This window comes from Pogona vitticeps, chromosome 5, assembly GCF_051106095.1.
Source record: "Pogona vitticeps strain Pit_001003342236 chromosome 5, PviZW2.1, whole genome shotgun sequence".
NCBI classification, from domain to species: Eukaryota; Metazoa; Chordata; class Lepidosauria; order Squamata; family Agamidae; genus Pogona; species Pogona vitticeps.
In genome coordinates this window covers 68,165,410-68,191,786 of record NC_135787.1, presented here as the reverse complement: position 1 = coordinate 68,191,786, position 26,377 = coordinate 68,165,410, and the positions used below count along the sequence as shown (strand labels likewise).

The 26,377-nt window shown below is 41.0% G+C and overlaps 2 protein-coding genes across 15 annotated transcripts in view; one reads left to right on the top strand and one right to left on the bottom strand.

The window, feature by feature from the left end:
• The window catches only part of PPAT (phosphoribosyl pyrophosphate amidotransferase), a 62,753-nt gene extending 40,053 nt beyond the window's left edge, over positions 1–22,700 (bottom strand). Inside the window, exon 1 of one of the 2 annotated variants that reach the window (XM_020789648.3) lies at positions 22,435–22,700. In XM_020789648.3, coding sequence (XP_020645307.3) covers positions 22,435–22,562 — 128 coding nt within the window. In that variant the 5' untranslated portion in view covers positions 22,563–22,700. Of the gene's footprint in view, positions 1–22,054; positions 22,180–22,434 lie in introns of those variants that run through there. The other variant, XM_020789649.3, reaches the window with a different exon arrangement.
• The window catches only part of PAICS (phosphoribosylaminoimidazole carboxylase and phosphoribosylaminoimidazolesuccinocarboxamide synthase), an 84,250-nt gene that overhangs the window by 46,934 nt on the left and 10,939 nt on the right, over positions 1–26,377 (top strand). For 11 of the 13 annotated variants that reach the window (XM_078394656.1, XM_078394657.1, XM_078394655.1 and 8 more), the window contains 6 exons: positions 2,253–2,324; positions 2,596–2,955; positions 4,493–4,558; positions 5,518–5,708; positions 23,710–23,761; positions 25,601–25,798. In XM_078394656.1, coding sequence (XP_078250782.1) covers positions 2,253–2,324; positions 2,596–2,955; positions 4,493–4,558; positions 5,518–5,708; positions 23,710–23,761; positions 25,601–25,798 — 939 coding nt within the window. Of the gene's footprint in view, positions 1–2,252; positions 2,325–2,595; positions 2,956–4,492; positions 4,559–4,943; positions 5,005–5,517; positions 5,709–23,334; positions 23,353–23,709; positions 23,762–25,600; positions 25,799–26,377 lie in introns of those variants that run through there. The other 2 variants (XM_073001302.2, XM_020789647.3) reach the window with 2 other exon arrangements.

Below are 26,377 nucleotides of genomic sequence, written 5' to 3'. Positions count from 1 at the left end.
ATTTTTGAATACTGGTTTGTTTGGGGTGGTTTTTAAAGCAGATGCTTGTGCCTTCGTGTCTCCCTTATGGACTTCTCACAAGACTTTGGCCTGATCCACCTCTTCTATTCTTATGAAAACAGTACTTCTCTTTAAAAATTAACAAGGAAACCAAAACAAATCACAACTTTTTAAAAGATTCAGAGTCACAAATCTATCCCCTCTCTATCAAAGAAATGGGACAAAGGCAAATATAAGATGTTTCTATTCAGAGAGATTAGAGTGAACTCTGATGTGAGCTGAATAAAAAGTGGCCTTCTCTTGCTTTTTTCAAAATACTGTTTTCTTTTCTCAGCTACTCACTGATTGGTAACCACTTCAAACAAAGGGCACCGAAGCATCATTCAGAGGCTTATTTGAATAATAGCAGAAGTTCTCACCAAGGCAACTGATTGGACTTTGGTCCGCTGAAGTATCCTAAACTTTGTCAGTCAACTTGAAATACAATTTTTCTTCTCCTAAAAAGAAAACTATACAGCATATGCTTGTAATGAAGCCTCACTACTTATGTTAAAAAAATGAAATACAGTTGCAAGACGCTACAGTTTTGAGCAGAGGCATCCAACAGGTCCTCTTGCCTTCTTCTCTAGAGTACAATCCTTAGTCATTCTTGTATAACATGCAGTTTCACCTCCTAGTTAGTATTTTTCAAGTTTCTAATTTAAGCAACATTTTCCCATGTTAAAATGAAAGCCTGTGAACCCTGGCCTATTTGCAAAAGATTCCAAGGTTCACCCTGGTCATGCAATCTTGGTCGAGCTTCCAGATCTTCACAGTCATACCAGCTGAACTGGGAATAAGCCAAATACTACCAAGAGGCAACATGTTAGAGGAGGAACTTCAGATGTGGATGACAAATTGTTTTTCAGAGGAGGCTATTTGCAGTTACTGGCCTTGACATGGAGGAAATATTCCAAACTCTGAAGGAACTCTTGCATTTCCCAGAAGACTATTTGAAAATGACTGCCTTAAAAGTGGCACTTCAATGGTATTTTTCACACAGGCATTTAAATGTTTTTTTATTATTTAATTTCACCTCTTGATGCATTGTTATTCCTTTTCCATTTATGGGGCTCAGAAATCTTACTGCTTAGACATTGCTTCCAGAAAGAGATGTGCTGCACATTTTATTTGAAGAACAGAGGCAAGAAGGGGAGGGAGGTCTCTCCTTGCTATAAGTGGTCATAAAATGCTTTGGTTATCTATAATCATCATCATAATCAATTGTTACTTATGGTGAACCTTTTCAAGGTTTTCCAGGTAGAGAATACTCAGTAGCAGTTTACAATTTCCTTCTTCTAGGGGTATCCTGGGTCTGTGCAGCTTGCCCATGGCCACACAGGCTGACTGTACTCACAGGAGGCACAATGGGGAACTCACAAACTCTGGATCTACAGCCAGATACCTAAACCACTGAGCTATCCAGCCAGCCTTGGTCATCTATGCTGACACTTAATATATACTGGCTATTGTCCATTAAAGCAGTAGCATAATACAATCCAGCCCTTTGTGCTCCAGTTAGCAATGTAAACACATTTGGAACCCACCTGAACGCTGTAGGACTTACTTCCAAGCAATGAGTAAAAAATGGGTTGCACAGCATTTATAGGTTACATTCAGACCGAACTATGAATTGATAACACTTTTTGACCTTCGTTTATTTTCCCTAGCAAAAAAATTAAGTGATATTTTGTAAAATAATGAAGGAAGAAATCTTCATTAGTTATTAGAAATGGGAGATTTCTTTTAATTAGGAAGGAAGGCCTCAAGATAAACAGCTTTAGCTCTCTCCATTGCATTTATATCATCTGATAGCCAGCAAATCCCAGGTGAATTTTTATCTGCAGTGAGTATCTCCACACAAGCAAGAATACTGGAAAAATATGGGAGTTTGCTTCTATGAAGACCCTAAACATGATGAAAAGCAACTCAGAGTTGTTGGCTGTTGTGTGATCTAAAAAGATGGGAACGAGAAAAGAAAGATTCCTCGTTGTGTGTTCATTTCTCCTGTACTGATAATGCCTGAATAGGGACAGCATCTCAGAGTCATGATTATGTTAAATGTACCACTCAAGTACCTAATATACACCATCAAAGGAACCATGATTTCATTTATAACTTCAGCTGTTTTAAATTAAAGGGTCATGGAACTAACAGTTGAAAAATATATAATACATTGTACATTCTTACAATACTGAAATTGTTTTTGATAGATGATGATTCTATCACTACAACCTCAGAGGATGAATCTGGACTTTCACCATATAAAAACATACCTGGGGCAGGTGAGTGACTAACTCTTTGCTTCTTATTTAGTGGCACACTAAGAATATACAAATATTTTTACTATTCAGATTTTCCCTACTGAAATATAGTGAATTCAATTTAGAAATTCCCTCTTTTTCAATATATATATATGTATACAGTATATATGTGTGTGTGTGTGTGTGTGTATGTCATTAATGTATATATATACAGTATACCGTATGTCCATATATGTGTATATATGTGTGTGTGTATATATCCATTTTAGATTACTTTATTTTGTATTTTCAGACAATCACATGTCCTTGGATGAAGCACAGAATCATTTTAGAGTTATTACTATTAATGATACAGGAGCAGGAAAGCACTGGTGTGACAATGAAGTCAGAGCTCTAATAAATATATGGTCAGATGAAGAAATACAACAAATGCTTGAAGGAGCAACAAGAAATAAAGAGATATTTGAGGAAATTGCAAGAAGATTGATGAAAATTGGAATAGACAGAGATTGGAAGCAGTGCCGGACAAAGTATAAGAATCTGAAATACGAATACCGTGCATTGCAAAAAGAAAATGATCAGCATGGGAATGCAAAAAGGAAGATGAGGTTTTATGATGAGATTGACTGCATCTTGCGAAACCAGCCTGCAGGTATACAAAACTCCACTGGGAGAAACTACTCTTGTTTTAAATACAGTAGTATCTTGGTTTACAAACGCCTCGGTTAACATAATTTTTGGTTTACTAACAGAAATCCATCGAAAATAATGCTTCGGTTTATGATTTATTTATTTATTTATTACTTATTGCAGTACAAAGGAAGTTTCCCCAGGATGCATTATGCCTGGAGGTTTATAGCGCCACCCCTATTCCTATGGCAAACCGCGTTTTGGTTTATGAATTTTTCACATTATATAATGTCCTGGAGAACGCTTTAAATTCGTAAACCAAGGTACTATTGTACTAAGGACACATCATGAACTGAAGCAGCAACAGTTTAAACATTACATGTAAAATATCTATGGAATATAGAAGTTAATGTAGGCTGAGAGGATGACACAAGATAATATTTAAATGTTGTATTTCAGAAGCAACATTCCTCAGTTGTTCAATCATGGCTGAAGAGTCAGGACTGGATCTGAGGATTATACATTCCCTCCATCCACTGCTTTCCTTCTAAACTTTACCCTACCCCTGCCAGACTGCTTAACTCTTACAAAGCAGCAGTTTTGATCCATATGAGGCAAGGGTAGAATCCAAAATCTACAGTCAGACAACGCCTTTATTAGTGTTAATCAAAATATCTCAGAAGTATGCAGGCTTTCATCCTCTTCATCCAGTTAGATGACAAAAAAAGCAGGTTCAATGTTTGAACAATGAACACTCATGTTTAAAGCAAAGATGTAAGAGTCAATTGGATTCAGTTATGTTAAACACGTAACTTGCAATCCATAGCTGCCAATCAAGTTGTCAAATAGAAAAGTCTAAATTAATCATGGTCCCTTCTTTATCTAAATGTTGGGTGGAATGGAATTTTACTAAATTGTAACAGCAATTAACTCCAGTGTCATGATTGATGTAGCAGGATCATTGTGGCTGTGTAAGCCCTGGAAACATAATAACGATTTTTAAGAATAAATCTATGAAACTGCTCTTGAGATGATGAAACATGTGACCGAGATGAAATATTGCCCAGCATCCTATCTGTGCAAAGTTTGAGTATCTTGTTATGACTAACTGTAGCTAGCAGATGAGTTGACATACATATGTTGGTTATCTGGCTGGTCACACTCCTGATTGCACAGTCAGTATGTGCCACAGTGCCTCATCAATTAGCTGCAATTAGCCCGTCAGGTTATGTAAATCTTAGAAGGATATCAGTAGCATTCTGGCCATGGTAGAACTGAATGAGGCAAATTGAATGAGGCAAGGTCTCTATCATGAACTCCCAGGCATATGAGGAAGCTGAGAATCCTTCTTAAATATAGGCCAACAGCATTTTGCATTTTAACATCATAAATAATGCATAAAACAAAAAAGCTAATTTTCCGAAAATATCTACTCAGAAGTAGCAACTTATTGGTGGAGGGCTTCAGGTTAACTACCCAGAGATAGCAACGTATTGGTGTAGTCTATTATTAGAATGCATCTAATAACATTGTCATGGAATACCTTTTTCTTTTCAAAGAGACAGTCACAGAAGTTGTCACTGATACAATACCAATGAAGATCAAGAGAAAGTCAGCTGAAGATGGTAAGAATTTATTTTTGCTGTCATGTTCCATGATTGCATTACATTGTAATAAATCAGGAACATTTTCTTATCAAGCAAGCTAGACAAATTCCTCATGTGTTGACCATCTCTTCAGTTGTATGTCTTGTGACAGAATCAAAGCTCATACAACAAAACTGAACAGAACTATTATATCATGTTACAAGATTTACTTCAGCATCAGTTACCACAGACAACTCCCTCAGATGGTATCTGAGTGATAGATACTGAGACTGAGGAAGTGGAATGGAATCCATGAAAGCTTGTACTGAAATAACTTTTCTAGTCCTTGAGATGTCAGTTCTTCCATTTTCATTTTTGTTTTTGTTCTACACGCTGAAAAACTAACATAGGCAACACTCTGAAAAGAATAAAAACATAAATGGAAAGCAAGGATGAATCCAGAGACGGACCTTCTGCAAAGACAGGTAGCAGTGGATGGCACTAGGAGGGAGTAAGTTGTTCAGGGTAGGTGTACTGAGGCTGGATTGGTAATTTTGTTACATGAAATCCTAACAGTGCAGAGAACAGCACACTTGCCCATCAATCTTCTCCTGCTTATCTTTGTTGCTTTCTAAATTACTATAAGCCTTCCACAGGCAACATAACTTGCTTCATGCAGTTTTCTCCAATCTGGGGCCACAGAGATGTACCAACAGTCCTTTGACTAATCACAGCTGGTCATTTATTCTCAGGGAGATGGGTATTACAGGAAATGTAATGATTTCCATTACATGAAACTTTGTATCATAAAATGACAGGACAATATAGCAGCAGAAGGGAACCATGAGATATACACACATGTTGAAAAAAATCTTGGGGGTGGGAAGTGACAAAACTAGCCAATAAAGAATTAAACACATATGCCAGCATACTAGAACAAATCACTCTCATTAGTTTATAAAGCTGTATCGTCCTTAAAATGGATTTCCTCCCCACAGAACCCTCACCAATTCAGTTTAAGAAACGTGCATCTGAAAATATTGCAGCCCAGTTACAAAGAAACATATCGGACAGTGTGCATTCAGTAATCAAGAACCAAAGGACACTGCTGGAAAGATTTTACAAACAAGAAGAAAATCAGGATACCAGTAGAATACAGCTGAATAATGTCCTCCCTGCTGTGGAACAGGTTGGTTTAATTTTTTGTTTTGTTTCACTATGATTATTGTATACAGGAAAGTAAAATAATCTCAAGATTAACTTACTGAAAGGAATCTTAGCCAATTAATTCCCATGCCACACCTACATGTTGTTTAAATGCTTTGTGTTATTAAATCTGCTGCCAAATAACTTGGGAAATTATTTCAGTATTTAGTATACGGTACTTGGGCTGTTATCTTGTACTCATTTACTTGGAAGTAACCCCACTGAAATCAGTGGGCCTAATCAATCTGAACAGACAGCACTAACTTGCATAGCTTACACGCTACAACAGCTTAGCTTTATGCTACAATAGTTTTGTAATACTTTAGTGCCACAGGACTGCTAATTTCACCTTTAATTATGTGACCCATCCTCATCTGGAAAGGAGTTTCATTGAACATTCACAATATATTTGGACAAAAGTATGTGGCTCATTTAATAAACTGAAATATACTTATTTCAGTGTGAGTTTTATGTACTATAAAATAACAGAACAAGTGGTTCAATATTTCACTCTCTCCAGAACCGGTTATTTTTTGCTGGCATGATTTCATTTGGGTTGTACAGATGCCTACTACTTGTTCTGTTATTTACTGTTCTAGTTGTTTCTTGTGGTAGGCTCTACTTGGATACCCTTCCTGCTCAGTCAATTTTTTGTTTCACTTCACTGAGTATATATTGTATTTTAAGAAATGGTTTAGGTAAATCCTCAAGACCTGAGGATTCTGAGTCTCTGCCTTGTGGATCTGAGCAGATACAGTGGTGTGGAAAAGCTTAGCTGTCGACAATAAATCCTGTGGTGTCCTATGGGTGGAAGCTAGAGACATGTAAGCATGTGTAACATTCATTGGGTTTTTGACTTAATGTGGTACTCATAAGGCGACTTTCTAACTGCAGAGGGGAGTCCAGAAAGTATACCTGTTATGTAGTCTGATGCAGGTTCAGGTTAATACTAGGATGAGAATCAATGTACTGTAGCTGAATTTCTGAATTTGTTCCTTCCCTTGAGTCTAAATGATAAAGATGTCTAAGGTGCTACATACTAAAACAAGCGACTCTTACACCTCCTGCAAAATATATTTCGAAATAATATATAGCAGGGATTGAATCATAGATGAATTTCAACTATACCTTTAAAATTTCCAGATTTAATCATATTTGGAAACACCCTCTTTAAATTAATAGGGCTTCAGTTTTAGTCATTAAGTCGTGTCCGACTCTTTGTGACCCCATGGACCAGAGCACGCCAGGCCCTCCTGTCGTCCACTGCCTCCTGGAGTCTGATCAAATTCATCTTGGCAGCTTCAATGACACTGTCCAGCCATTTCATCCTCTGTCGTCCCCTTCTCCTCTTGCCCACACACTTTCCCAACATCAGGGGCTTTTTCAGGGAGTCTTCTCTTCTCATGAGATGGCCAAAGTATTGGAGCCTCAGCTTCAGGATCTGTCCTTCCAGTGAACACTCAGGGTTGATTTCCTTTAGAATGGATAGGTTTGATCTCCTTGCAGTCCAGGGGACTCTCAAGAGTCTCCTCCAGCACCCAATTCAAAAGCATCAATTCTTCGGCAGTCAACCGTCTTCATGGTCCAGCTCTCACTTCCATATATCACTACTGGAAAAACCATAGCTTTGACTATGCAGATCTTTGTCGGCAAGGTGATGTCTCTGCTTTTTAAGATGCTGTCTAGGTTTGTCATCGCTTTCCTCCCAAGAAGCAGGTGTCTTATTTCATGGCTGCTGTCACCATCTGCAGTGATCATGGAGCCCAAGAAAGTAAAATCTATCACTGCCTCCATATCTTCCCCTTTTATTTGCCAGGAGGTGATGGACCAGTGTCCATGATTTTAGTTTTTGTGATGTTGAGCTTCAGACCATTTTTTGTGCTCTCCTCTTTCATCCTCATTAAGAGGTGCTTTAATTCCTCCTCATTTTATGCCATCAGAGTGGTATCATCTGCATATCGGAGGTTGTTGATATTTCTTCTGGCAATCTTAATTCCACCTTGGGATTCATCCAGTCCTGCCTTTTGCATGATGTATTCTGCATATAAGTTAAATAAGCTGGGGGACAATATACAGTACAGCCTTGTCATACTCCTTTCCCAATTTTGAACCAAGCACTTGTTCCATATCCAGTTCTAGCTGTTGCTTCCTGTCCAACATATAGGTTTCTCAGAAGATAGATAAGATTTCTTTAGCAACTTGCCATTGTTTGTTGTGGTCCACACAGTCAAAGGCTTTTGCATAGTCAATGAAGCAGAAGTAGATGTTTTTCTGGAACTCTCTGGCTTTCTCCATAATCCAGCGCATGTTAGCAATTTGGTCTCTTTAGTTCCTTTAGCCCAGGCTTGTCCAACATGCGGACCGAGGCCCGCATGTGGCCCAGGTCAGCTCATAATGCAGCCCATTCCATTTTTTTATTATTTTAAAAGCAATTCCAAAGTTTCAAGTTACACTGCCAGCACTTGCGGCCGGAATGTGGCTGGGGCATGGCACAACGGTAGGGGTGGAGAGAGGGAAGGAAAGAGCGGGAGGTGGGGGGAGAGGGTGGTTGTGGGACTGTATTGGGCCATCCCCATCAACAGGTGGATCCCCTCCCAGCCCCATAAAGCCACGGAGTCGAAGCTGGTAGCCTCTGCTATCTGAGATCACAGCTGCCGGTAAGCACGCTTGGAGCGGGGCTGCGGAGGATGGCTGGGGCTGTCCCCCCATGCGGCCCAAACCAAATTTATGTGCGGCCCAAACCAAATTTTCATCTTCTAATGTGGCCCAGGGAAGGTGAAAGGTTGGACACCCCTGCTTTAGCCCTTCGAAATCCAGCTTGTACTTCTGGGAGTTCTTGGTACTCATACTGCTGAAGCCGACTTTGTAGGATTTTGAGCATAATCTTGCTAGCGTGTGAAATGAGTGCAATTGTATGGTAGCTGGAGCATTTTTTGACAGTGCCCTTCTTTGGGATTGGGATGTAGACTGATCTTTTCCACTCCTATGTCCCCTGGTGAATTTTCCAAACTTGCTGTCATATTGAGTTTAGCACCTTAACAGTGTCATCTTTTAAGATTTCAAATAATTTGATTGGAATGCCCTCACCTCCACTGGCCTTGTTGTTAGCCATGCTTTCTAAGGCCCACTTGACTTCACTCTCCAGGATGTCTGGCTCAAGGCCAGCAATCACACTATCTGGGTTGTCCAGGACATCCAGATTTTTCTGGTATAATTCCTCTGTGTATTCGTGCCACCTCTTCTTGATGTCTTCTGCTTCTGTGAGGTCGCTGCCTTTTTTGTCCTTTATCATGTCCATCTTTGCACAAAATGGTCCTTTAATATCTCCAATTCTCTTGAACAGATTTCTGGTTTTTCCCTTTCTGTTATTTTCATCTATTTCTTTGCACTGTTCATTTAAGAAGGGTCTCTTGTCTGTCCTTGTTATTCTTTGGAAGTCTGCATTCCATTTTCTGTAACTTTCCCTATTTCCCTTGCATTTTGTTTCCCTTCTCTTCTCTGCTACTTGTAAGGCCTCATTGGAGAGCCACTTTGCTTTCCTGCATTTCCTTTTCTTTGGGATGGTTTTTGTTGCTGCCTCCTGTACAATGTTACGAGCCTCTATCCAAAGTTCTTCAGGCATTCTGTCCACCAAATCAAGTTCCTTAAATCTGTTCTTCACTTCCACTATTATATTCATAGGGATTTGGTTTAGATTATACTTGCCCAGCCCAGTGGTTTTTCCTACTTTCTTCAGTTTAAGCTTGAATTTTGCTGTAAGAAGCTGATGATCAGAGCCACCATCAGCTCCAGGTCTTGTTTTTGCTGACTGTATATAGCTTCTCCATCTTTGGCTGCAGAGAACATAATCAATCTGATTTCGGTATTGCCCATCTGGTGATGTCCATGTGTAGAGTTGCCTCCTCTGTTATTGGAAAGGAGTATCTGTGATGACCTGCTTGTTCTCTTGACAAAACTCTGTTAGCCTTTGCCCTGCTTCGTTTTGTACTCCAAGGCCAAACCTACCTGTTGTTCCTTTTATCTCTCAACTCCCTACTTTAGTATTCCAGTCCCCTATAATAAGAACAAATTTCTTTGGTGTCAGTTCTAAAAAGTATTGTACATCTTTACAGAACTGGTCAATTTCAGCCCCTTTAGCATCGGTGGTTGGTGCATAAACTTGGATTGCTGTGATGTTGAAAGGTCTGCCTTGGATTCATATTGAAATCCTTCTATCATTTTTCAGATTGTATCCCAGTACAGCTTTTCCCACTCTTGTTGACTATGAGGGCTACTCTATTTCTTCTACAGGATTCTTGCCCACAATAGTAGATATGGTAATTGTCTGAATTGAATTTGCCCATTCCCGTCCATGTTAGTTCACTGACGCCCAGGATGTCAATGTTTATTCTTGCCATCTCCTGTTTGACCACATCCAGCTTACCAAGGTTCATAGCTCTTACATTCCAGGTTGCTATGCAGTAGTTTTATTTACAGCATCAGACTTTCCTTTCACTTCCATGTGCATCCACAGCTGAGCGTCCTTTCGGCTTTGGTCCAACCACTTCATTAGCTCTGGAGCTACTTGTACTTGTCCTCCGCTCTTCCTCAGTTGCATGTTGGACACTTTCCGACTTGAGGAGCTCATCTTCCAGCATCATATCTTTTAGCTTTTATTTCTGTCAATTGAGTTTTCTTGGCAAAGATACTGGAGTGGCTTGCCAGTTCCTGCTCCAGGTGGATCACGTTTAGTCAGAACTCTCCACTATGACCTGTCCGTCTTGGGTGGCCATGCATGGCATAGCCCATAGCTTCTCTGAATTACTTAAGACCCTTTGCCACAAAAAGGTAGCAATCTATGAAGGGGTGATTTTTATGGGTCTACCCCAAATAAAATTAAGTCTAAATCCAATCCACCATTTCCAATTCAATTTTAAATTTAAACAAGTATACTGAAATTTTCTTCTAAAGTGAGGTATCACTATAATCACCTTTCACCATTTAAACAGATATTTCGTTTCCTGAGGTAGCTTTCAAAATACTTCTCAACAACCTGTGTACTTACTGATTGTAGTTTCTAGAAAGGTCTTATGAAAGGCTTCAAAAACTCAGACCTGATAAACACTATACCATGATTTCAACTTACCTGCTACATTATCAATAGTTGCGAACACCTTATTATTTTCATAGAAATGAGGTCTGCAGGCTTATAGAAGAGGGCAGTGCTATTACTAGACAGCAGAGGGAGTTATCAATTTGGCTGCCTTGTCTCCTAACGAAAAAAACATAAACTACTAGTTTAGTAGCTGAGTGAGTTAGATTACTCACTGCAGAGCCACTGTACCATTTAGGAGAAAAGCTAGCATGTGTGGCCTTGGGCAAGCTGCACAGTCCCACGGTGCCCCTGAAAAATAGACTAGTAGACCTCATCCAAGTATTCTCTAACTAAGAAATCCTGGAATTGGCTTGACAGCACATAATTTATTCATAAATTAATAGGTACTTAACAGAAAAAAAGAATGATAGATTAGTTTTGGCTTAGTAGAGATATGACTATTTTTATTCCAATTTACGTATCTTCAAGATCTTTCTATTCTAAAACTTAATTAGAACAGAGCAGCAGAATTGGGCTGAGGCAAAGTGCCTTTACACAGCAGAGTGAAGAAGGGAATAGGAAGGAAGGGATTAAATACTGTCCTGATGTGCTCAGTTTAGTGTTAACATAGAAACACCTCTACAGCTGAACTAGCAAGCACCTATTCAATAAATCTCTACACTAGAGATGGGCGTGAACCACAGTTCAGCAATTTGGCCTGGTTCTGCATGGCACCGACACAGATGCTTTGTGGGCGCTGTGCTTGTTTTCTCTGCCTCCTCTGGACAATCGCCCACTCACTGGCAACTGTATGCTTCCTTCCTCCACCTTCTCAGGTGATTGCTCACTCACCAGCACCACTGCAGGCTTCCCTGTCCCACCTCCTTGTCTAAGTGGGTAGCTGCTGGAGGAGGCAAGAGGAGGGAAATGCACTACTGCTGTTGAGTGGGTGACTGCCCAGAGGAGGCAGGGGAGGGAAACAGGACAGGGAAGCCTGTGGCATTGGTGGAAAACCTGTGCAGGTGTCACACTAAACTGGGCCAAACCGCCAAACCAAAGGTTCATGCCCATCTTTACTCTGCACATATATAATTTGGCCCTTATTTTGTTGCATTTAAATATACTTTTTCTGGAGATGCAATTTAACTTGGAGGCAGATATTCATTGCTTTTATTTGCCGAGCATCTCTACATTTTAATGCTGTTCAGGTTTTACAGAATAACTAGATGGCAGTAGCCTGAATTACACATCCAACATAATAAAGTCACACAGCAGTCTCTTGTATTTGCAATTCAAGGAAAACTTAAGTCTCAAGTTTGTAACTCATGAGATTTTATTCCTGACAAAGTAAGGCATGCATAACTCCTGAAGAAATCTGAGGACTCCATCCAGAATGAATCTTAAGTTGCATCTCTCTGAACATGTCTGTGGTATGGTAAAACATCTGTGGGACTACAAGCTCAGTTTTAACATTGAGTGCAATACCTTATATTTTTATGTATCAGTTTTGCAATTTCTTACAAAGAACAATACTGAATGCCAATATAGGAAATGTTCAGTCTTAGTTATTTTAAATTAGTATTTCAAAATATTCATGTTACTCAAAAATTATCCTATGGAAATATATTCAGTGGCTAGTTTTAACAGTTTTCTCAGATAGCAACACTATGTAGCAGAGATTAGACAATGAAACTATTTTCCTTTCTGATAGAGAGATACATTATATGAAAACGTAAGAAATCTTATCTTGTAAAACAAACTTGACAACAATAATAGGAAGCAAAAAGGCTAAGACTTAACAAAGGAGCAGGATCTATCTATTTGCAGTGTGCTTTTGCACCAGCTGTTGAAACACATTGTAAAAGCATAATTTCCTCCCTTTTCTTGTAACAAAACTCATCTTTGCTCCAGAGTGATTTTATCATTCATTTTATTTGCCAAAACACTGGGAAAAAGCAGAATGTGTTCAGAACCTTCAATAAACTGTGAACTCTCTGCGCTTGCCAAGGAATTTCTCAAAATGCAGTATCTTTTAGGGAAAAATTAACAACTCCAAAGGTTGTTCCAAAATACAGGTTGTTCCAAATGCTTGGGTCAAGGTCTCACTTGACGTTTTTCCTTTATTGATTAACATGGATCAAGTGCCAGAAGCAAAATGTTAATAATAAGAGCCAATCTTCTTTCCTTGTTTGCCACCCCCCAGTTTTGTAATAGATGTATTTATCCAATTCTCTCTTAATTTTGCTGACAGTATTATTCTTTTCCTTTGATAGCAACACTTCTACATAACTTTGTAAAATTTAGTCTGTATGTTAGTTCTTGAAGCATACTACTTTTAAACAAGGAAGATGACAATTATAAACTATGCCCTCAAATACATGTGGCTCCAATAATAGGATTTTAGTTCCTTACAACTACAATCCTGTATATACTTAGTTGGAACTAAGTCCCAGTAGACTCAGTGAGACTTTCCTGTGTTCAGACGTGTATCAGATCAGACTGCAGATGCTTCTGTTTTTGAGCAAACAATATTGCACATACTAACAAACAGCAAAGAGATACCAGCAAAGTACGTGTGTGTTACCAATGCATTTTCAAACACATGTACTGAGAAACATGAGTCTTATTAAGTATTCCAATTTAGTCTATGAGAACCCACAACAACTCCTGAAGGATATTTGTTTTTTCTCAGAAATAATTCTGCCTTAAAAAAAATAGAAATGTCTCTACTCAGAGAATGGAAACATTATTTTCTGAACTACAATTTCCAGAATTCCAAGGCCAACACATTCTCTGCCCATCCTGGCCAACATTTAATCTGCCTTTTAGTTTATCTCAACCCATTGTTCTAGGTACTTTTTCTTAGTTTCTGCCTCCCTGGAAAGAATTTGAGCTATCAGCTGAAGAAAGATGAGAAAAGGAGTGGGGAACATTCAGTGTCCTTTGTCTTCAAAGATTACACACATAACTGTTTGTGTAAAAAGGACAGAGTCTTGAATGAGATAATCACCACCATCATCTTAGAACTACTGAGCTGCAATGGATCCAATGGATCATGGAGTCTGGCCCCCGTTACCATAACAAGACACAGTGGGGGAAGTGAACCACTCCCAGACTTCTGTATGAAAACATCCCGGCTGGCAATTCAGTGAGAGGCCTGTGATATCATGTCTGATTGTTTTATATGTCAGAAGTACTCTGGTACACAACTGAAATACTATACACAAGTCCTTGGGGACAAGCCTTTCTGAACCAAGTACAGCTTACTTCCATATGCACAGGGTCAGGTAACTTTATGTTACAAACTAACTTCCCAGGAAAAGCTTGAAAGACCTCTGATTTGGATGCATGTTCAATGTTAAGACATAAAAAGTCAGGAAATACATCAAGAAAGTTTCCTATGGTATGTTGACAAAATACAAAATGGCTCAACTTTCTGTTTACACAGCACAGGAAACCCGAATTCTAAATTAGTCTGGCTTATCACGAGTAAGGATGCTTCTTGATCACTCCCACTTGATTCCTCTTGCAAGTAGGAGAAGCTAAACAAACTTCATGGATGGAAGGTCCACAGTTTGTTGAGCTGCTCCCACTTTCAGTGAAAGCAACCGAGTAGCATAGAAATTCACAATACTGTATGACACCATACTTTAGAATTCTAACGTACTGTGCTGTGCAAAGACCTAAAAATATTGAAGTGTACAAAAGGCATTTTGCTGTTAAAATGGCATGACCTGAACCCAATTGTTAATCCCAAGTAAAGTATATGTGTTGAATCAATGGCATTTACACAAGTGTTAACTCAGCCTTTGGTAATGGATTAAATTGAATCTACTCTTGTTGGGGCTACCAATGGATTTAGGCCTGTACGTTTAAGTTCTCAAAATACTTCCAGATAATATTGTGTACTGCAACAAACTGCCACGAAAAAGGCATTTGTTCCAGCGACGCATCTTATAACAGCAACGGACAGTGGTAAATCTGTGGTTTGGGTAAATCCTACCAAATCCATGTCAGATTTTATATTTAATGTGTCAGGACAGATTTCTGCACAGTGTGACAAAGTAATCAACAATATACATTAGGTCACAAATTAACAGCTACTTCTGAAGATTCTTTTAAGCAGCTGTATACAAACATAGAGAAAAATACAGCAGCCTTTTCAGACTCAGGTTTCTTGCCAACATGTACAAAAGTCAATGTGTTGCAATGTTTGAAATATGCGTATTTTAGCTGGTATGTAAAACCATAACGCTATTAAATAAAACCAAGTCTTCAGTACACAGGAAAGATAATCAAATTTGCTCTACATTTAGACAATTTCCCAAAGCTACGTATGAGCTAGTGTAAGACTTACTGAAAAAGATAAGACTTGCATAGCAAGTCATACTGACATTTATAATATGTTTAGGCATGGGGTTGAAGCAAGAAATATCACTGCTTTTGATAGAAAAGGTAGCAAGAGTGAATGCCATTACGTTCCGCCTATTTCCTAGGACTCACTCATCCAGATGCTTAATTCAGACTGTAGTTAGCAAGCAGCACAACTGTATTCTAAAAATGAAGAAGGGTCTAAAAGAAAACCTTTTTAAAACAAAGCAAAACTCTATACTGGAGATAATATTGTTATCCTGATATTAAATGGTATCATACTGAAAGTTAAAAAAACAAAACAAAGACTCTTACCACAACTTAAAGACTAACTCCCTTTATTTGGTATAAGCTTTTGTGGGCTACATCCCACTATATCAGAGATACAAGAGTGTTGCCTTGGCTAACAGATTACACATATTACTTTGTATTTGGTCATTTTTTGTAATCAGTATGGTCAGAGGGAACTGAAATGCAAAATGTGCTGTGATTATTATCTTAAGAGAAGTCATTAACAAACAGTTGGGTGGTATAACACATTCTTGCAATGAGCTGATTTAACACAATAGTGTGGTTTTTAAAAAGTCTTCAGTCTAAATCCAATCACTAGTCCTGACTAGAGTAGACCCAGTGAACCAGATGCCATGATGAGTCAACCTTTATGCAAATTCCATTGATTCAACGGGTCTACTCTAATTGGGACCAGCCAAAAGGTTTTAATTTCCGTCACTATTCAAGTCACAGAAGGCAAGAACTGAACCTCTTGATGATATTCTGTTCAGTTGTTTCTCTTGGAATCTGTCTTCAATATTTGTGAAAGAATGCTTACCATAAGGTAACAGCCAGAGGGCCTTGGGGAACTGAAGTGCTTCCCCATTGGTTTCTGAATATTATCATTCCTAGTGTCAGATTAGTACCCAGTGTGGTGCAGTGGGTAGATTAACAGACCAGAACTCTAGAGACTAGAGTTTGAATCCTCACATTGCCATGGAAACTCCCTGGAGGATTGGAACTAGCAAAACCACTCCTTAAATATCTCACCTTGAAATCTCAATTAGGGTTGCTATGAGTGAGTTCCAACTTGTGATAGCACAGAACACACAATGTCCGATCTGTGTCCACTTTTTTTTTGTATAAAGACTGACCCAATTTGCATAAAGAGTATCCTCTACAGAATGAAACAGGCCACTTTTGGCAAATACTAATATGTACTGCATGAAAACATGATACTGTGTGTTGGTCATTAAGGTGCCACATAATCGGTTGTTTTTACTACAGCAGAGCAAAGCTGCACCACCCCCACCCTTCCAAATGATACTGTTGGAAGTAAAGTTTTTTAAAAGCAATCTCATGATCTTCTAATTTAATCTTGCATGAATGCACACACATACATAAAGGTTCAAATCAGGGAACTCTTTTATAAAAGGCAGTAGTAGAAAAATCTGAATGTAATTTTTAAGCAAGGACTCCAAAATAATTTAGTGAAGATTCTTTTCTAGTAAAGAATCTTAAGATTACAGACTGAGTCTGTAATCTTATGTATAGTTAGCATGACATAAACTTCATCTAAGCTAGTGAGGCTTTCCTTCCTTGGAGCCAACATTCCCTCTAATTTTCTGGAGCACTGGTGGGAGCCCTGCCCCCACTGGCATGCAGGATTCCAGCTGCAACCAGAAGCAAATGGACAGCAACACCAGCTTGGCTGCACAACCCTAAAGCAGCGCTGCATGTCCACACAGCTTAGAGGGAATGTTGCTTGGAGCAGAATTTAGCCCACTGAAATAAATGCATTTAAGCACTTGTGACTAGGTGCAGGAAAGGACTTTTTGTAACAGTGGCTGAAATCCAGTAGTATGCCACAACTAGAGTAGACTTATTGAATCAGTGAAACGTATAGAAAAGTTGACTCATCAAGTCCCTGATGATTCAATGGACCTACTCTAGTTGTGTATTACTGGATTTCAGCCAGTATTTAAATGTCTCCATAACATTCATACCAGGATCTATTTAAAGGTATTATCAAGATATATCTTTACATGGAAAAGTCTATAAACTATGCAGGCAAAAAAATACTGATTTTATGTAACTATGCAAACATACCCAAATTTCAGGGTACAATCAAGTTAAGTGAAAGACTGGAAGCCTTGTTTGTTGCAGTGGGAAAAGATTTCAACAAATCCTTAAACAAAATGTTATTTTAAAAAAATAATGCTGCCTTTCATAGCCATTCGGTATTCTAAAACACTATTTCTTGATTTGCACAAACACGTTATATGTATCCACCATAGGAAATTAAAAACGCATCATTTATTCAGGATATTTTGCACTGTCCTTATACACAATATCATGTGCCTTCATCCAATATAATCTTTGTTTACTTGTTGAGCTCTCTTGCTAGATTACAGCCTAGCTGTTCTCCTGGTTTTTCTAACTGGTATTAAGCCCACATTCCCCAGTTCTACTATAAGAGGAAACTCTGCCTTGAGAGAAGAAGCAAGATAAACAGCGCCCAGCGGCAATGGAAATACTGTTCAAACAAAGCTGTCGTGTCCACACCAAGAACTTGGGTCAGTGTTAACTATGTCAGGGAAACAAGCTGAGACAATTAACTGCATTTTGGATTTTCCGTTTTCTAGAATAGATAACAAAAAAAAACCAGTTTGCTTAAGTCAGACCTCATGACCAACTGCAGTTGGGTTAACAACAGAAACAGAGGGAGCTATACCAACAGCCTGCTGTGAAAAGTTTGCACAGCATTTTACAGATAAAGTAAATAAGATTCACTCTGACTTGGATGCTGTAGTTGATGCAGGTCCTTTGGATGTAAATTTGGCTCCTGCTTGTTCCATTACAATTGATACTTTTCAGTCTGTGAAGCCTGAGGGTATGGACAGGTTCTTTGGAGGGGTGAAAGCCACCACATGTTTGCTGGACCCTTGCCCTTCCTGGTTTATTCAAGCTATCAGAGGGAGACAGGGTGAATGGGTAACAAGGGTGTTAAACCCTTCCTTGCAGGAGACAGGCTGCCAGCATGTTTAAAGGAGGCAATTGTATAAATGGCCTGAAAAAGCTCTCCTTAGACCTCTCTGTCTTAGACAATTATCAGCCAGTCTCCAATATTCTGTCTTTTGGGGCAAGGCATCAAGAGCATGTGGTGGCTTCTCAACTGTGATTTCTGGATTAAATGGATTCTTTAGATCCATTTCAGTCTGGCTTCAAGGCTGGATATGGAGCAGAGACAGCTTTGGTCATCTCGGTGGATGATCCACTCACTAACTGGACAGGGGAAGTATGTCTCTGTTGGTTCTGCTGGCCCTTCTCAATGGCTTCTGATACCATCAATTATGCACAGTATTCTTCTGGGCTGTGTCTCTGGGATGAGACTTGGATGCTGGAGAACTCTTATTGGCCTGTCTATCCCTTACATATTTAACACATATATGAAACTGCTGGAAGAAGTCTGGAGTTTTGGAGTTCAGTGTCACCAGTATGCAGATTATATCCAACTCTATATCTTCTTTCTGCCTAACTCCGAGGAAGCTGTTCCTATTCTATGCCAATCTGTCATGAATGAGAGCAAACAGAATGAAACTTAATTCAGATAAGACAAAGGTGTTCCTGGTAGTCAAAAGGTACATCAGGGAACAGAGATTCAGTCTGTACTGGATGGGATTAGATTCCCCCTAACAATTTAGGCTTGGAGCTTGGATGGACTCTTGGACTCATCCCTGAGCCTAGATGTTCAAGTCTCTGCAGTGGCCAATAGTGCATTTGCACAGCTCCAGCTGGTGCTCCAGCTGTGTGCATTCCTGGAGATGCCTGATTTGGCTATGGTGACATATGCCTTAGTTACATTCTGCTTAGTGCAATGTGCTCTACATGGGCTGCCTTTGAAGACGGTTCAGAAATATCAGCTGGTTTAAAATGCTACAGCCAACTGATGACTGGGGCTAGTTACAGGGAACAGATAACTCCCCTGTTCCAGCTTCATTGGCAGCCTATCAATTTCTGGGTCCTATTCAAAGTGCTAGCTATGACCTGTAAAGACCTATACAGACTATTTGAAAAACTGCATCCCGCTATATAAGCCTTCTCAGCTGTTAAGGTCTTTTTTGGGGGGAGGGGGCATCTCTCAGTCCAACCACCTTCAGAGGCACATCTGGTGGGAACGGGAGGGAGGGTTCCCTCCCTTTGTGGCTGCTCCCAGGTTCTAGAATGACCTCCCTAGCTTGCCCCCCCCCCTTTCTCCATCTGGCAACAGGTGGCTATTTTTAGAAAAGTGTTTGATTTCTCGGGCAATTTTTGATCCTGTGTGCTGCTATTAATGTGTGTATTAATGTCTTTTAGGGGTTTTTAAAAGAGTTTTAACAAATTGCTTTTTTGTGTTGAACATTCCTGTGGTTTTAGTTAGATTGTTTTAATAGCTTGTGGGATGCCTCGGGTCCCTTGTTTGGGAGAAAGATAGAATACAAATTATTTTAACAGATAAGTAAAATGTATTAAAGGAAGAGAAAAAAGGGGGTGAGCAGAGAAGACTGCTGACTCATCCTTTTGCACACACTGCTAAATTGTAATGGGAGAGACCTTTTGCTCTCTTGATATTTTGGACTACACCTCACAATCCTCATCTTTGCCCATGCCTGAGGGGGCTTCTGGGAATTGTATGTCAATATATCTGAAGTAGCTGGCTACCTCAGTGAGATAAGTATCTGGCTGAAGAGACAGAGGTTGGCAGTTCAATTCCCCACTGTGCCTCCTGGGAGAAGAGAGAGTCTGTGCAGCCGTGGGCAAGCTGCACAGTCCCAGAACGCCAACATAAGACAGGAATGGGAAACCACCACTAAGTATTCTGTACCCAAGGAACCCTGATAGCACACAGTTATTATTAATATAGCCAGAGTTCCCACTGAATTAAAGAGAATAACAGCGTTAAATGTGAACAGACTTTACTCTTGGTCTATACTATGTTGGAATTTGTCAAGTTGATATTTTCTCTGCAGTAAATCAAAAGCAAAGATGCAAAGAGAGAAGAATTGGCAGATTAACTGAGAAAACTACAAGGGAAAGGATCAAGCTGGTAGAATAGTGCAAGCTGCCCAAAGGGACAGGTCTGTCACTAAGATGATGCAATTAACCTCAGGCTGTAGATTTGGGGGTAAAGTTAATAATCAACTATGCATTGTGTTGTTATATTTTCACCACTGAGATATGTGAGAAAACTTTCTTTTGGGGATTTTGGGTTCAACTCTGGCTAGACAGGATTAAAGTGAGCCTTTGAAGAGAAAGTAAATGTTAAGAGACTGAAGCACACTCCTATGCGTTTTTACATAGAAAGTAGTCCCATTATGCTTTATAGGGATTGCACTCCTGTAAATGTGAATAAGATTGAGATGTTTCAGTGTTTATATCCTTTGAGGGATGATAGTCAGCAAAAAGCAAGTACATCCTTAAGCAGATACAGTACTCTTTGGTGCAAGGGTGTCATCACTACATTGCAATTCTTTCTCCCACCATAATCTTGATAGCCCACCAACAACAAAGTGGATCCCTCTCACCAGCAAGGAATTTATAGGCAACGTGACTCCAAATATAAACCCCATTCATGTGCAACTGCTAACATGCAAAACATTTGAAGGCAAAATAGAGACAATGTAGGCCAGCCTTCCTTAACTCTCCAGATGTGCTAAAACAGTGGTTCCCAATCTTGGGTCCTCAAATATTCTTGGAATACAGATTCCAGAAATTCTCACCAGCACAGCTAGTGGTGAAGGTTTCTGGAAGTTTTAGTCCAAGAACATTTGGGGACCCATGGTTGGGAACCATTGTGCTAGACTGTACTTTTACCATCCCCAGCCAATCTGCTGTGTGGACAATGGAGGATGTAGTCTGGAAAAAGGTGATTTAGACCAGTAGAGCAGTGGTTCCCAACGTTGAGTCCTCAGATGTTCTTGGAATACAACTCCCATAAATCCTGGCCAGCATAGCTAGTGGTAAAAGGTTAATTTCAGTGAAAGAACATGTGGGGACCCACAGTTGAGGACCAGCTGCATAGAAACAGAATACATATCCTGAGTTTTATTGCACATATGATAGGCATGTGCAGGATGAGGTCATGCTTACATCTAGTTTTGCTGTTTCCCTTTAGAGTGAGAGAAGGCACTGCAATCAACACAGGAGTGAAGCCCTTTTTTGAGGCAAGAGGTGGCTTCTTGACCTTGTACAATAAACTCCTGATATGTAGTGCTAAAACAAAGATAATGACAGACGTAATTCTGCTTCATGGTGGATGGGCACTCAACGCCTTTCACATATAAAATTTTACCTGCAAGGGTAAAGGGACATTTAGGGGCAAAACCTGTATTACACATGCAGATGATGTATGTGCCTTCTGGAAGTAGGCAAAATTACCTCATCCAACTACAACTCCCATCTTGTCTCCGGCATTTGGAGAGTTGTAGTGTAACCAGTAACTTTGCCCAACTTCAGTTTTACCATGTGTATACATGCAAGGAGAGGCCACAATTAGCAGTGGAATCTCTGTGTGTATTTAACAAATCACTCCCACACATTTATCTTCAGGCCTTCCCACCTGCACTTGCAAAGATAAAAACACCATGAGCAAGAGACCACCAAAACGGATTCTGCCCAAGAATATAATAAAGACACGCTGGCCAAGCAGGGAACTAAAATGACTCCAAACCCTTGGCTAAATAATATGATCGCTGGTTGGCTGCAATGATTAAGGGTATAATATAGCAGAATATGACAGTCATAAGATCTGGGATGCTGACCGAATTTGATGTCAGTGCTGCTCAGTCAAAGATGAGCATAGAAACTTTGACAAGTAGCAGAATCTTCTGCTTGCACCTGCACTGGACACTTACCTGCGACATTCCAGATACTGTATCTCCACAGCAACAGAATGTGAGGATCTTAGCTTGCAAGCCTATATTCACTTTTTCGAGAGAAAATTTCAGTGGGCTCACAAATGAAGTCCGGACCACTGAATACGCTTAAGAGGCGAGTGGAACAACATTCCTCCACCCACCCACCCCCGCGTCCCTTTGTAGCCCCATCCCATGAACATGCATTAGGAACTGAATCCCACACAGTTCGGAGAGAACCTCTTTCCAAATAAGGACCTGAATTGTACCCGGGGAGGGGGATCTCTGGAAGCAGCAGTAGCACACGGAACTCTTTTAACAACCTGGAAGAAGGCCTCCCACGCCAACTCTCCCCTGCCCGCCTCCCCCCTCAACTTTACCTGTGCTGCAGCCCCACCAGACCCAGCGTGATCACATGGGGCACGTCGAGCTCCGAGGGCCACACGCCGGAGGCAATGCAGCCGAACACGCCGCATTCTTCCCCGATCCCGAGCTCCTCGAATTCCATGGCGCCCCAAAACCAAACACGTGTTTGTTGCTGTTGCTGCCGCGACTACTGTTGTTGCTCCCGCCGCCGCCTGGGTGTTTGTGGGGGAGTAAAGAGGAGGAGAAGGAGGAGGTGGCGGCCCCTGAAGCGCCGGCGGCCGCGGTGCGACTCCTTCCCCTGCCCCACCCCTCGCGTCCCTTATTTACATACAGGCAGAGGGGGGGGGCTGCCTGGTTCAACTTTCTCACAAACGGGGAGTGCTCTCTCTCCTCCCCTCAGTTGCATTTCTTGGGGGCTCCCTTTTCCCCCTCTACAGAGCTTGGAGGAGGAAAAGAACGCGCCCCTTTTCGGGGGATGCTTTAGATCCCTTCCTTAAAAGCAAGACAGTTCCGTCCCCTCATCCCTCCCCTGCTCGAGTTGCTCGAAACCTTTCCCCTTTAGGCACATTCCGAGAGAAAACCAGCTGAAAGTTTCCCCGGGAGGGTCGCAGAGTTTTTTTTTGGGGGGGGGGGGTTGCATTGCAGACAAAGGGCCGGCGAGTGGTGGGCAGTTGCTAGAGAACTGCAAAAGGGTCTGGGGTGGGGGTGGGTAGGTGGGAGGGAGGGTGAGCTTTGCGGGAGACGGGGCTGGAAAAGTGGCGGGAGAGAGGGAGGCGGTTCGCAGCGAGCCCTATGAGGGAGGAGAGCGGCAATCCTCGACCATGCGGGGAGGTTAAAGCCTTCCTTTCGCTCCTGGGGGAGCTGCTTTCCTGAGGGCGCGGAGACCCGTGACGGCGAAACCCACCCTCAGATGGGAGGGACGGGAGCAAAGAGTTTGTTCAGCCTTTTTTTCCTCACTGGCCTGGGGTGGGGGGTGGGAGCAAAGGGAAGAAGTTGGTAGAAAAATGCACTGGTGGGAGGGGGGAGAGTTTAGGAGGCGCAGCCCCTGCCCGCGCTGTAGCCATTGGTGGGCGCCGCTCCTCCTCTCCGCCGGCCCCTTCCGCCGCCCCGCGCTTCTTACGCGACTCCTGGGCTGCTCCGGAACCTCGAGAGGAGCGCGCGCGCCCGTGTGTGTGTAGGGGTGTGTGTGCGCTCTCTCGGCCTCCGCCCTCGTGCAGCTCGGTCTTGCAAACTCTGCTTGCCGCTCTCTCCTTTTTCACGTGTTTCCCCTTTCTTTTTTGTGCTTCTAGGCGCCCCCGGCCGCCGTCGCTCCCTTCGCTGCCATGGCTCCTATACGTTCAGGTGAGTGGCTGCCAGAGGTTAGCCCCGAGGGAAGGGGGGCTCCTGCCCTGAAGGAAATTCTCCTTCTTTCTGACCTTAGGAGGGGTTTGCTCACTGTAGCACAAGTAGATTATAGAGCCCTGCGGGGACAGAAAGTGATGTGCCTCTTAAAAGTGGAGGGATCGCTCGATTTGAACGCTCCCCTCCTGCTTTTTAAATGTTCTTTCGGGCAGAAGATTCTTTCGCCTCAGCAGGAGCCGTCCCATAGTATTTCTTCATCTCTATTATACTGGGCTAGATTTTTGTGGGGGTGGGAACCGACCAATCTCTCCAGGTAAAGGTTTGCCCAAGCATAAAAGAGCAATCGGTCTTAATGGTCAAAGGGCTTTACTGTCTTATTCTACTCGATGCAGTGTTTAGATGGGGGAAGGGCTGGTATTTTTTTTCTGCAGAGCTGCCTTTTATGTAATGAACCTTCAGTTTTCACTTCAGATCCCCCCCTCCCCGATTGTGTTAAATAACTGGGTAAGAGGCAGGCCCAGCCACACAATTTTCATACAAAACGTCTGGTAAAGAAACAAAAAAGAGCACTGCAATGTCTGTTATAATTTCATATGTGTTTGGGGAGCTCACTGAGAAAAGTGCAAATATTCATAAGATGCAGTGATGTGTCATGCGAATATGATTTGGAAACATGGTAATCTATATGTATTTTGCATGCTTTCTCTGGGGTATGCATATTGTTGGTCTTTGGACTTTTTCAGTGTCCCTGGAAGCAGAGCATCCATTTTATTTGAGCATACATGTGAGGCCTCCCAACTGAAATTGTAGTGTCTGGATTCAGCCTTGATAAGATGGGAGCGAGCATGGTTGGCAAAGTGTAGCTGGGCAATCCATAGCACTCATTTTGATTTGAGAAAACCTATTTGTCTTGTAAATCAACTGTTATTTGCAAACTGTTTTCAAAGGCAGTCTTTTGTATGACTGAAACTCAATGGACTTGTAACACTCTTTGCTTATATGGGGCTGTGTGTCTGTAATAAAAGAGTACTGCAAATATAAACTTTACAGAACTGTTTTTATATATAAATATCTATAAAGCAAAGCAACAACAGTCATATAAACACAGCCCAAAACTGGATGCTACAATTTATATAGCCTGAGTTCTTTTCTCAAGCACCACAGCAAGAGTTGCTTGAAGACACAAGGAAGAATGCAAATTTCTCTTTGAAGCAAAAGTCCCAGCTAGATTTATTGTCAGAGGTAGAAGAACCAGAACATAAGTTCCAAGTATGCAGCCTTAAAAGTCTTAAATTTAAGTGATAAAGACCTTATCATTCTTCAGGGGGGAATAGCAGTTCCTGCCTTTCTTGCTTTTTTTCTCAACTGAAATCCTCAGTCACAGACTCCTCTTAAGATTTGCTCACCCATTGTGCTGTCCACAGCGGGTTACACTGAAAATGTAAATAAGATCTGCTGAGCGTAAAGCCAACTGTTAGGAGCCTCTTACAGTCATGCCTTGTAACAAAAAAAAAAAAGGCCACTCTAAATGCACAGGCCTGAAATGTGTGCTAGAAAATTAATTGAACTGAGACAGCCAGTTTTCATCTGTTTTAAAATGTTAAAAAATAATCACACTGCAGACAGTAAAGAGATGGTAACTGCAATCCTGGAGACACTCATCTAAGAATGATCAAAAAAAAGGGGGGGTGTTTACTTCTAAGTAGGCATGTGCAGAATTTCACTGCAATGATTTAAGTTTAATCCTTTATTCTGAATCTACATAGTAGACATGTGAATGCGTTGCACGTGTCAAAGCAGATTGCAAAACAATGTAAGTTTTTCCCCATCTTTCTCCAGAACTTAAACTTGGCAAAAAGATAAACGAGGGAAAAACAAAAGAGGTTTATGAATTGCCAAATCTCCCTGGATGTGTTCTGCTTCAATCAAAAGACCAGATAACCGCTGGAAATGCAGCTAGAAAAGATATCATGGAAGGGAAGGCTGCAATCTCAAATACTACTACAAGCTGTGTGTTTCAGTTGCTTCAGGAAGCTGGTAAGTGGTGGAAGTTGTGGTGTGAATTGGGAATAAGACAAGCAACAAACCCTCATGTGTTAAGTACATGAATGAAAGTGGACAGAGTCTTCTTTTTATTACATGCCTGAACTAAGACTGGTCTTTAGTGTTATAATCTCTAGCTTCGCATGCTAAAAGGATAAGTCAAACAATATGCTCTGTGGGATATAAATCATTTGGAATGTAGCACTCCTGATCAAAATTACATCACTTTATCAGGATGAGCTTCCCAAACTAACTTTGTATAAAAGCTTTGTGATGAAAACTTGGTCTTGAGTATACTTTGTAGTTTAAAAATTAACTTAATTGGAGCCCTCTCTCCTGCTCTAAAAGGAATCCCAATGAGCTGTTCTAAATTGGCTGGTGAACATTTTCTTTCACCGTTTGTCCATAGACACTTTTCGTGGTCATGTGGCCAGCGCAACTAGACATGGAACACCATTACCTTCCCACCGTGGTGGTACCTACAGTATTTATCTACTGCCACTTTTACATGCTTTCGAACTGTTAGGTTTGCAGGAGCTGGGACGAGTTCAGGCTTCTGCAGTTTAACCCACA